The 12,920-nt window shown below is 37.5% G+C and overlaps 1 protein-coding gene across 2 annotated transcripts in view; it reads right to left on the bottom strand.

Annotated features, from left to right (window-relative positions):
• Positions 1–12,920, bottom strand: part of macrod2 (mono-ADP ribosylhydrolase 2) — a 576,338-nt gene that overhangs the window by 45,143 nt on the left and 518,275 nt on the right. Inside the window, exons 10-11 of one of the 2 annotated variants that reach the window (XM_051917527.1) lie at positions 5,466–5,510; positions 711–767 (exon numbers count right to left, since the gene is read on the bottom strand). In XM_051917527.1, coding sequence (XP_051773487.1) covers positions 711–767; positions 5,466–5,510 — 102 coding nt within the window. The remainder of the gene's footprint in view (positions 1–710; positions 768–5,465; positions 5,511–12,920) is intronic. The other variant, XM_051917528.1, reaches the window with a different exon arrangement.

The raw sequence follows: 12,920 nt of genomic DNA, 5'->3' as shown, positions 1-12,920 counted from the left end.
CAAATATGCTAGAAGTTATAAAGGCAGTGACTCAAAATACAGTCTGAATTTGTGAACTTTTAGACATACCCTTACAAACATTTACAGTTTCCAGCAAAAATATAGTAACTTGTTAAAAAAAAAAAAAAAAAAAGGATGATGGTAGTGTCAGTATTTTGCCAGACACTATGGTAAATGTTTGTGAGGGTAGACCTAGAATAGGTTTGCTGTTTAGAAGGACAAAATATGGTAGGTTGTTGTTTGCTAAAGTATCAGTTTACTGAAAAAAATGACTTCATTCTTTGTGCTGCATATTGAAGAGAGATATCAGCCTGGGGAAATTTCCCCAAAGACATCAGTGCTGCCTGCTTTAATATTAAAGAAAGAAAGAAAGAAAAAACACCATCTCCAACCCTCTGGCTTTAAGACAAATGGAGAAATTGTGGTGTTAATAGCCTGCTACCCCCCTTCAGTATACGAATTTAATTATCTTTGGTCCATCTTATTGAGAAGCAAGTAATTGTTTCAGTGCTACACAACCAAAGAGGCTGAAACAGCAGAATTCGAAGGCTAATGGCTCCTTAAACAGGTTTCCAAACCCTGACAGAACATCCTGAAGAGACTCCAACTTAGTCTGATTTTTCCTCAACAATGCTTGGAAGAAGGGAATGCTGGGTGATATGGACTTTGACAGCTGAACTTATCTCAAGAGAACAGAGATTTTCTCATACCTTTTTTATCAGTATCATTGTCATCATCTTCCTCTCCTTCCATGGGCTGCGTGTTACCTGTCAAAAATCATCATACCACTTATGAGAACTGTAATCCAAAAACTACATTTTTTACACTTAAAAAAATAAAAATAAAAAAAGTAAAAAACATAAAAATGCGTATTTGTCCAAAAAAAATCATACCACTCATGAGAACTTGCCAGGCCATTACCAATGTGTTCTGATAAAATAAAAAAATAAAAAATAAAATAATAATAAAATTAAATAAAATTAAATAAAACAAAACAATAATAAAATAAAATAATAAAATAATGTGTATCTGTCAAACAAAAAAAAAAAGAGAAAAAAAAAATCATACCACTCATGAGAACTTGCCAGGCCATTACCAATGTGTTCTGATAAAATAATAAAAAAAAAAATAAAAAAATAAATAAATAAATAAAAAAAAAATATAAAAAAATAAAATAAAATAAAACAAAACAAAATAAAACAAAACAATAATAAAATAAAATAAAATAAATTGTGTCAAAAAAAAAAATAAATCATACCACTCATGAGAACTTAACAGGCCGTTACCAATGTATTCTGAAAATAAAATAATAAAATAAAATAAAATAAAATAATGTGTATCTGTAAAAAAAAAAAAATGAAAAATACCATACCACTCATGAGAACTTGTCAGGCCATTACCAATGTGTTCTGAAAATAAAGTAAAATAAAGTAAAATAAAATAAAATGAAATGAAATGAAATGAAATGAAATAAAATAAAATAAAAAAATAATGTGTATCTGTCCAAAAGAAGAAAAAAAAAAATCATACCACTCATGAGAACTTGCCAGGACATTACCAATGTGTTCTGATAATAAAATAAAATAAAATAAAATTTTAACTATAAGTATTAGCAATAATAATTAGCAAGCACCACTAATTAAATTGCAAAATAAATATAAAGAAATATAGTTGAGTAGCTCTCTTATCTCTTCATAAGCTGAAAAAACAACCCTTTATTAATCTCAGAACTGAAAAAGGGCAACTGCCAGCTCACTACAAAAAATAAAAAATAAATAAAAAAAAACATCCAAGGTTACAAGGCACAGATTGCCTATACTGAACAGCACTGATAAGGGTGAAATGAGCGGAGGAATATCCTGCTATTGTGTCGTAGGCCCTGCTAGAGTGTATACATGCACCAGGTGATTCTGCATCAACAGGGGCTTTTGTGCGCCTCGGCAAAACCCAGCTGATAAAAAAAATGGGGCCTGTAAAAGTGTAGTGTAAGGGATTTTGGTGAAAGACAGCAAGAAAAAGAAGGTGAAACAGAGAGACGGAGAGAAACGGATTGATTGATAGAGAGTGGGAGAGAGCTGATACAGGGGGATAAGGGGAAAAAAGCCTCAATTCCTTGTGAGAATGGCAACCATTTGAGCCTTTGAATTGGTTCCAGAGAAAAAGAGAGAGAATCAGAGCCCTGGCTAAGTGAAGCGCTGCTAAAGGCCAGGGCTTGGCTGCCAGTCAGACATTCACTGAATGTAACTGAGGCTAAGCTAGCCGAAACTGCTGGGGCAGGAAAAGCAGTGTGCTCGGAGTGTGAGTGTGTGAGTGTGTGTGTGTGTGTGTGTGTGTGTGTGTGTGTGTGTGTGTGTGGAGATGTGATACTTGGTGTGTTGTGAACAAGATGGAAACCTGATAGGTGTTGCCATGCCGGGTCATCCCGGTCCAGTGTTTACAATGAGATATAACAGCGTCCACAAAAGAGGTGATTGGTCTCCCTGGTTTTGTGCAGAAGTAAACACAACCACACAAAGCCCCAACGCAAGGACTTCAGTAGTTCAGAGGGCTATTAGACGCTTGCTGGATTGCTTCAGAATACCGTTTTATAACACGGCTGTAAAAAAGTCAATGTTAGGTGCTGAAAAAAATGCTTGTTCTGGATCGGATCTGGTTTTGATGGCCGTCTTGACTTACAGATACAGTCCTGTGAACAGTTTCTTACATTCATAGTAAAAATTACAGCGTGCAGCCCTACTTTTTTTTTTTTTTTGCTTCATGTCGTTGAGGCATGAACATGTTCTCCTCCTCTAAGATGCTTCATTTAGCACTCCTCCTCTTTCACCCTCTGTATTTTCAATCACCTAACTTTTGTAGAAACGATCAATGCTGGCCTTGTTACACTGCCAGAAAACTTCCATCTTATAATTCCATAAAGCTTAAGTGACTGTTGGAGATGTTTGACCTGGGTTCAGTCTTCCAGCTCAACAAAAAACCTACAGTACTTTGTTAGTTATTTTAACATTATTATATATTTAGGGCCCAAGCACCGATGGTGTGAGGACCCTACTGTAATTGCTCAGTCAATTCTTCTTCTTCTCCGAAACGAATCACATTTTTGAGGGCCTAAACATGCTCGAAAACTCATGAAACTTTGCACACGTGTCAGAAGTGGTGAAAATTTACGTCTGATATGGGTTTCAGAATTAGTTGTGGCAAAATGGCTCGATAGCGGCACATACAAAATTACAATTAAGCGCCCTTCACGCTATGTTTCATGTAAAAGTATGAAACCCAACAGTAAGTGAGATATTTTGAATTTTCAGTTTTTGCCATTTCCAGACGTTGTACTTTAACAAACTCCTCCTACAGCTTTAATCAGATCAACATCATATTTGGTCAGTCTAATCTAAAGGCCTTTGCGACGTTAAATTGCGAAGATCTTGAGTTTTCGGTGAAGGGTGTATCCGTGGCGGCCTGACAAAATTCGATGTTTCGCCATGAAACAGGAAGTTGTTGTAACTCAGGCATAAATGTCCGATCTGTCCCAAACTTCACATGTTTTATTAGAGTCCTGGCCTGAAGACATCTACATGCCAATATTCAGTTACAGTCATAGCGCCTCCTGCGGGCAACAGGAAATGTCATGTTTTACACTATGATTAACTCCTCATTGAGATTTAACCAGAACAACTTCATATTTGGTCAGTCTAATCTTAAGGCCTTAGCGACAATAAATTGCGAAGATCTTGAGTTTTCGTTGAACGGCGTGTCCATGGTGGCCTGACAAATTCTGATCAAATTCATGCTTTTGTAAGTCAGGCATACAATGTCCAACCTGCCCCAAACTTCACATGTTTGATAAGAGTCCTGGCCTGAAGACATCAACATGGCAATATTTAGTTAAAGTCAAAGCGCCACATGTTGGCAGCAGGAAATGGCATGCTTTACACTGAAATTCACTCCCTGAAACACATTTCAATATGCCACAAAGTACCAAACATGCTAGAAACGTTAAATCATGCAACACCTGGCTAAGTGCTAATGTTTGCGATTAACACCATGAAACAGGAAGTTGTTGTAACTTAGGCAATACAATGTCCAATCTGCCTCAAACTTCACATGTTTGATAAGTGCCCTAAGTTATAGTCATATCGCCACCAGCTGGTAGCAGGAAGTGTGGCAAATACAAATGACTGGCATTGTCCTCCTATATGTATATACTTAAATGCATATTGCCCACCGTGCTCTGTTTTCCAACAGCCACCGGGTGGAGGTGGCACGGGTGCGAGGGTCCCTTCATCGCTGCTTGCAGCTTTAATATTAGAATTGTATTTATTAATATTTTGATTTAGTTTTTATTGTTATATTTTCAGTTTTTATTTTTAGTTCAAGTAATATAATTCTAGTAATTTTGAGTTTTGTGTAACTTATTTTTATTTCAGTTTTAGTAATTTTCGTACCTTATTTTATTTCATTTAGTTGATAAAGCAACATTTCTAACTTTCGTTTTTTTTAAGTTTTTCATTGAATATTAATATTTTATTTTATTTCAGCTTTATTTCAATTAACAAAGACTTTTTTTTTTTTTTTTTTTTTTTTTTTAATAGTTCTATTTAACCATAACAACACTGCTACTGTAATCTGACTGAAACTCTAGTATGGCATTCTCAAGCACTGGTATCATACGGGTTTTGTAGTCCAGCCTAAACCTAGAGATAAACCCAGATTAGGTTACCACTGTACGATGCTCAGTTGTCTTTTTGACAGTCGCTTAAGCAGGTTTGGGACCACTGTGGGTATGTAAGCCGGATTTAAGGGCCTAGCACTGGGAATTAGCTTAGCACTGAATCATTTGTAATGCTGTACCTGCCGCCTTCTATTTAGCTCCTGTAGCAAACACGCATTAGTCACAAAGAAACACCATTATTTTCTATCTCTTTTTGCCACTGTTAATGTACAGTTAAGGAGGCCTTCAGATGAAAACCTTGTAATCTTTTCTGCTTTTCTGAAAGTCAACAAAGACGGTAAGGTGATTTGCATATGAATGGACCACCGTTAAAAGAAGACATGAAAAGCAAATTGGAATCCCATTTGATAATGTTTGATTGTGTCGTTGCCAACAAGGTGGCGAGCGGGTCCGATTAGCTTTCAATCAATCTGACTATGCCCCAAAACAATTCAGTCCTGCAAAAGCACAACGCCTTGCAACGTTCATCTCAATTAACTCGCCAAAAGACCAAAAGGTGTGCATGGGAACGCCAGCAAAACTATTTCAGGCATTTGGGTTAGAAAATGCAGACTCTTGTTTTCTTGTTTATAGGCAACTGTAGAGCTGCCACCTGCAACAAAAGGCTCGATTAATCATGGAGCAAGCATTTCAGATGCCGTGGATTAAACTTTGTTGGGCTCCAGGATATTGGATGTGATAATTTCCCGTCTTGTTTGCAAACGTGAACACAGCATTAGGAAACACTGTCACTCACCTTGCTCCATTCTGGCATCATCTTCTTTCTTATGGTCGTCATTATCTGCAAGAGATAGGAAGAGAAACCGGAGAGGTCAAAAGCTACGACGGCAAGCCTGACATGATCAAAAAAGCAGCCGGGAGAGCGTGGATTTCCGTGGGCTCATCCCTATTAGTGGCATAACGAGAATTTAGCAAAGCAGGAATACAATACGTCTATTTACAGAGATGCCCCTTTTGCGAGACCTCAGAACAGAGCTGAACAGGAAACAGAGACAGAACAAGCATTGATTTTTACATTAAATCCAAGGTTTCTCTAAGGATTGAAAATATGTGGTTTGTTGAGTCCCCCAGGCAGTTAGTTCTAATGAAAGCTGAGCAGAGACAAGGCGAGAGCTCGCAGTCTGTTTGATCTGGATTGATGTATTATTTGAGTTCAGGCTGCTATCAAACGCTCATCTGTGGAAAGACAATCGTGCTGTTTGATATGATCCAAGCAGCAATTAAATTCAGCGTTTGGCGGAGTGCTGAGATTGTTTTAGCTGAGGTTGAAGGCTCAATGTCTATAGCAGTTGGTCCTAACTGGTTTTGCTAAAGGACCCAAATTTTACATTGGACATGAGTCATGACCCATGACAGTAGTAAAAAGTTTTATTCTACAAAACTAGGAAACAAAAACCTCCTTAAAATCAAACATGGTAATATTACCATGAACTGCATAGACCCAAGAATACAGAAAAAATATTAACATATAATTTAATCTCTAGAATCTGAAGCATCCCGCCCCCTACATTATAAATAGATGCTGAAGCTGAGGCTGAAATCGGTCACTTGTTCACACAATTACTATTTTTTATATAGTGAATGGCACATAATGCACTATATAGGCGATATAGGTAATATAGGTTTAGAAAAATATAGGTTATATGGCATTTTATTCAATAGATTGCTTAAAAGCAAGCAGCTTTATAGTATCAAACATGAAAAACAATGTCAGTGCCTCATTTCATCAGAAGCACAACTTCATTTTCTACTATAAAGCGGCTATCCGGTGTGTTCAAGTATTCACCTGCGGAGATCTTACCTCAATGGAGTTTGCTTTGGCAAGCCATTTCGAACTCCCAAAACGAACTTCATTTTGGCCTGATTTTGTTCTAAATGATGTCACATCAGTTCGTCCTTCGATTTCGTTTATATAGTAAATAGGGGCCTTAAATATGCTTTCCATTGGGGCGAATGAAGTCTGGTTTCGCGTTAGTGTCTCGCGAACTGCCGTAGCGCGCACACAGTCTGCTCCGGGACAGAGGCACGATAAGAGTGGATAATATGCGCAAGTTGGCGCAGACCAAAAAACATATCGGACCCATTTGAATTCTACACAGAATGCTATATTTTAAAGTGATATGGAGGAGATTAGGAGGAAAAATGGTTAGACAGATTCTGCCTTAGAAACAGCACTGACGAGATAACACCGGTGCCATGCATCAACATAAATTACACACTTTTCAAACTACACATCCTCAGCATGATTATGCTTTAGTAACATTTTCATATTTACGAAGCACCGCACATCACATGCAAAAAAAAAAAGAAAAAAGTAAATCCTTAAAACTAGTTGAAATGCACATGATTTATAAATCGAGTGAGGGAACAAAATTGTAAATCGGGTGCACGATTTAGTAAATCAAGGGAACAAATTAGTAAATCATGTGCACGATTTAATCTACTATTTTGTTCCTGCATGTCATGTGCGGGGCCCTTTACATATTAAATCAAAAGGGGAACCTATTACACTACTGTCATAAGCTGTAAAAATGCGGCTTTGCTGAGCTCAACGGCTCTGACCGAGCTGTGATATAAATGAAACACTATTGGCTATTTTAAAAAAGGGGAGGAGCTGCTCGATATGTCCCGCCCTGTCTTCCTGTTTTAGTAGAAACTACATCAGCACAATTAAAAATGCTGCGCGTTTCAAGGCACATCAGTTGGCCTTTAACAACTGGGCTAAAATCCTAGCTTGGGCAAATCAAATGGCACAGTTGTGGATGTGGCTTCATGTTGCTCTGTTTGTCTTTTACTTTGAATCATATAGTTGTCGACGATGTTACTAGCTTCAACCAAGTGACAAATGAATTTGCAACAAAACACTGCAGACTTGCAGACTTTCAAACTTGCATGGCAATAGCTAACAATGAGAAATGTTCCCTTTTAAAGATTGATTTATTTCACTATCATTACATCATTATACATTTAGCATTGTTTCTTTCCTGCGAGTGTGAACAGAACACACCTGAGAACAATTTTTGGGTCACTATTTATCCAACAGCCAACTAGTTGTAAGATTATTTTTCATTTATAATTTTTTTTTTTTTTTCTTATATATAATTTCTTTATAATTCTTATATATATTTTAGATTTGATATTTTTGTTATTATTTTAAAATATTAGACTTTTAAAAATGCATCTCAAAACCTCTTTGTCTCTTGTGGTCCATCTAGCTCTTTTCAACTACATCATTTTTTAAATCTCTAATGCGAAAAGACCACAGACTCACTTTTGGGTCCCGACCCACCCGTTGAGAACCACTGATCTATAGGATCTGAGTGATTTGACCTGACTGTAGGTAAAAATACCTGTATTTCAGCCATCTGCCAGCTAAATATGCAGGGATCAGCATTCCTCCAGTGCTCAGCTCTCTTTTATTCTCTCCTCTGTTCTTGTTCGCTCTCATTCCCTCCTGTACAGGTCCACTGCTCTCTTTAACTCTTTTTTTCTTCTTTTTCTTTTTGTCTATTCATTATTTTTTTTACACTCTGAGCTCATAGTTCTTGCCAAAGAAGTCAATATGTCCCCTGAATTTTGACTCTCTCTTTTTCTGCATGAGTCCCTTTTCTCTTCTCATATGATGCCAAACCTACTGGACCTGAAGCCTGGAGCCTGCAGCCAAGGCTGTTCCCTGCCTGGTTACAGCTCGTTAGCCACCCCTGACGACTGTTAGCTATTACCACAAACCAAACAGGTTCCAATTCATACACCGCTAACTCATAATTGGATCTATTCTCCTAGACTCCTTGTAGAAAACTAAATGTTTAAAAGAAACTCTAGCTAAAAGAGAAGTAAAGTTTTTTCATAAAGTCACCAAAAATGAAAATTACTACTGCATGTTCCTGGTCTCACAATTCAGCAGTGAATGTTTGTTTATGCAATCTAAAGGGTTACACTTTATTTTGATAAACCACTTTAGGCATCTCAACTATGTCAACTAACTCAGGATTAGTATAGGTTAGGGTTAGAATTAGTTGACATGTACTTAAAAATGTACTTATAAATTTACTTACATTTACTTGTCTGTTGGGGGAGCAAGGAAATAGTGTTAGCATATATTAAGCTGACAGTCTACTAACACTCTAATGACATGTAGTTGCAAAGTTACCTATAGTTAGTAGAATGCCTAAAGTGGACTATCGAAATATTGTTACCATAAATTGTTCTTTCTTTAAATCCTTGCTTTTCCAATTTAACCAGTATCCAAATTTGCATGTTTTAGCTCCATTCTGGTGTGCAGTTCACCCTAATTTTTGTCATTGACAAAAACTACAAAATACACCACAGAAATACACCACATTACATAAGTAAATGGGTTGTGAATGGCAAATCACTGTGACTTCAAAAACAGCTTTTTTATTTCATTTTCTAAACCGCTTGCAGGCCTCATCAGCATGTCATCCTCAGACAGGCACTTGGTCACACACAGGAAAACACATTCACACACTCACACATCCAGCCTCTAGCAAAAGCTCCTGCTTTGATAAAACACTCCTGTCATCTGTTCACGAGAGAAAGACTGTCAAAGCTCCCTCAGGATGGTGGGGCAATGTTTCTCCCTTTGTTTAACACAGAATAAAAGCAGAACATGCATTTATATGGGGGAGAGAGGGGAAAATCAGTGACATCATAACATGCTGAGTCATGCTGGACAGGGAGCAAAACCCTTTGGACAACCTTCAGCAAAGAACAACTGCCCTTTGTATGCATAAATGCTGCCAGTTGATTATGCAATTTCACAATGAAAGTGCTGTAAATGTAATGCACTGCTATGCTGGTCTATGATTTTTTCTGCACATAAATTTATGCTGAATGCAAAAAGCAAGATGTTGTGCTTGCTGCATCATTCAGCCATTGAATTGCAAATCATTCTTAAAAGAGTCTTAAAAAAAATTAAGGTATAAAAGCAGAAAGCTTTCAAGATGATAGATAGATAGATAGATAGATAGATAGATAGATAGATAGATAGATATCAAATCAAACAAATGTTGCAGTGATTATGTGAGCTAAGACAATAGATGTCTAAATGATTTGGAAAGAAACAAGACACATGTAAGCCAGCTAACCAGAGACTTTAATTCCACTGACCAGATGGACCGCACACACCAACACCAACGTACATCCACTGTCTCTGCTCCTCAAGGAGAGCCAGACATGGGCCCCTAGGGGCCAGAGAGTGTGCTGGAACATGCTGCCTTTCAATCTGCTCATGTCTGAAAGCATTTTAATCAGTTGCAGGGCCTCCCAAACCAATCAATTACTTTAATCAATCAATTAGAGCACTGGGGTGAGACAAAAACCAGCTCACCACCCACCATTTTTTCCAATTAGATTAAAATTCCAGGCTGAAAATAATTATAATAATAATAACTGAGAGGATGTAATGCTATAGCATGAAAAATTCTCCAAAAAACAACCCTATTTAACGGCATTAAAAATGCTTGTAATTTTCAAAACAAGAAACAGGTTAAACATGTTCTTATGATCAAATTTCCACAGAAACTGCAAACATTCAGCCACTGCACTGAAATCTTTTATTTTGCAGTGTGAGAGAAGCTGTGTACTTAATGATTCTGTCTCTTGAAAATAACATACAGCTAAATCGCTGCTAGCTCCTCACCACTAGCGTAATGGCTGTATTCCTAGCTGTGTAAAGCCCCTCACATGGTGGCACTTCAAAAAATTCCCATGGTGTGTTTGATGATATTAATGCACCGTAACACACTCAACATTTGTTCCCTGGAGACTGAGGACGTTGCGTGCACAGCCTTCATTTTCAACTCTTCCGGGGGTCCAGGAAGCCCCGTCGACTTACAGCGGACAACCATCGTCTCACCGCAAACACCCGGCTTTACAAATGATAGGCTTTCTGACACAGTAACACTGGGAGAGGAAAGCCTCCATTAAAGATAACAGGGGGGAGCTGTCGTTTGAGAAGACGGCACAGAAACTCCATGTAAATATGGATGTGGCTCATGGACCAAGAGTGAGAGAGAGCGTGAGAAAGAGATTGAGGGTGAAAGAAAGAGAAACAGAGCTTCATTTCCTGTCTGAATGTAACGAGAGCTGACAAAACACTTAAACAAAATTACATTTCTTTAAATGACAAAAAATATCTATCTATCTATCTATCTATCTGCTTATTTATAATATCAATAAAGAACAATGAAACACTGTGAAATAGAGATAGGGAACATAAAAAAAAAAAAAAAAAAAGCCTGCTTTTTCATCGCTGTAACCCACTTCATTGAAACATTCATATCCCGTCTTGTCATGTAATGAAACACAGAGATGGCACAGTGTCTCAAAGCTCTTACACACATCTGATTCATCCTCATTCTAAGACAAATGTATTCTTCATGGTCCCTTCACTGACTCATAAATGACTGAGTGACAGGACAGCAGGCAGTGGTGTGTGCTATACTCACTTACATAAGTGTTGGATTCTTTAGAATCATCTCACAGGCCTGAACCCACCAACTTTCACATAATGGACCTAAGACTGCTCTTTTGGGCGGTGAGGCTCTTGAGGGAAGATAACAGTGGGATGCTAGGAATGGGATCGCAGTTAAGTGGAGTTGACAAGGCGACTGCAGTGTCTCGGAAACTGACAGAACTTCAAAGACATTTCTCTTCTAAGCAAAAGTCTTTTTTGGAGGGTGTCTGCGGTGGGAGGAGTGGCCGACTTTGGGCCATTGGGGATGCGAGTGTGTATGAGGAACCTGCCACAAAGATGCACAGAAGCATAAAGGACACAAGCATTTAAATTTACAAGATAGACCCCTTAAATAGCTTCAGTGCAGTTAGCTACTTTTTGTTTTTGGCAGTAGTAGTGCTTTTTAAAATGTAGTGAAGCTACTAGTAGTTAAACTACTTTAAATGAGTTGCTTGGAAAGCTACATTTTTAAATTAACTTCCCCAACACAACTTGTGCTAAACATTTAAAACAAAACTAAGCGAAAAAAAACTGATGGGACAAAATGGAGAAAATCTATAAAATCAACTGTGAGAATCTGAGGAGGTCAAGCCATAGGGAAAAGGAATAGGAGTTTAGTAATGTCAAGCTAGTGCTCGATTTAAAGAAATTTTATTCAAGTTGATATGTCTTAGATTGTAAAGATGGAGACAGAAAGATACAGAGCGCAATGTCATCAGAAGCCATGTGACAGACGTGAGTGATAACCCTAACACACAAACTGAGTAACAGAAGGGAAAATGGATGGAGGAATATACAGAAAAGAACATTCAGATTTCAACAGCTTCAACAGTCTAATTCCCCAACATACTCTCACACATTCATCTCTTTGTCTGATCGTGTCTTTAAATACATTATAAAACAATAGAAATAAGTGTGTTAAGGGAATTAAACATAAATTGGATGCAATTAACAAGGAACAAGCAAAGTAATAAAGATATATCTTTACCAGCTAGCTGAAGACTAAAACAAATTTAAAGAAAAATAACACTTGTACTGTATGTCGCACTTAGATAATATTAAATACTGGATTTTTAGATTTTCTAAAGAAAATCTTCGTGTGCAAAACCCACTGTCACAATCTTAGGGTGTTGTGGGTGGTTGCCAGGCTGTATTGTGCACATAAACAGCATTGTCTTGGCATTGGCTAAAAGTTGTGTTCGTCAGATTTACTACAATAACAATGGCTGGAGAATATGCCTCTCAAGATGCCGACGGCACTGCTTGGATATCCTAAGTAAAACTGCTGCACTAATACATTTCGGAGGTGGGCTCATTTGTTTGTGAGAGTCTAATGTATACGATTGGATTGTATACAGTTTTACAACATAAACGGTGCTCAAATAGCATTTCTTGAAGAATGATGATGGAGAGCAGATTGTTCAGGAGAAATATGACGCAAACAATGGACAATATATCAATATGTCATGGATTTAACGCTTTTGTGGACAAAAAGTGTTGGATATTTTTCAATGGATGCTTGTCATGGACATTATACCCAAGTGTGACGGATTGGATTCATCTCACGATCGCTATTTCAATACAAAGGTATGAAGTCCCATTATGATTTTGCGTGTTGTCATTTGCACTCCTGACACAAATTACAATATTACTGTTGCTGGAGCATCTATATCATAAAACACACACTGTAGATTGACAATAAACCCTTAGAAC

The sequence above is a fragment of the Ctenopharyngodon idella genome, chromosome 13 (assembly GCF_019924925.1).
Source record: "Ctenopharyngodon idella isolate HZGC_01 chromosome 13, HZGC01, whole genome shotgun sequence".
NCBI classification, from domain to species: domain Eukaryota; kingdom Metazoa; phylum Chordata; class Actinopteri; order Cypriniformes; family Xenocyprididae; genus Ctenopharyngodon; species Ctenopharyngodon idella.
The sequence above is the reverse complement of the archived record's forward strand: the minus strand, read 5'-3'. Positions and strand labels throughout refer to the sequence as shown.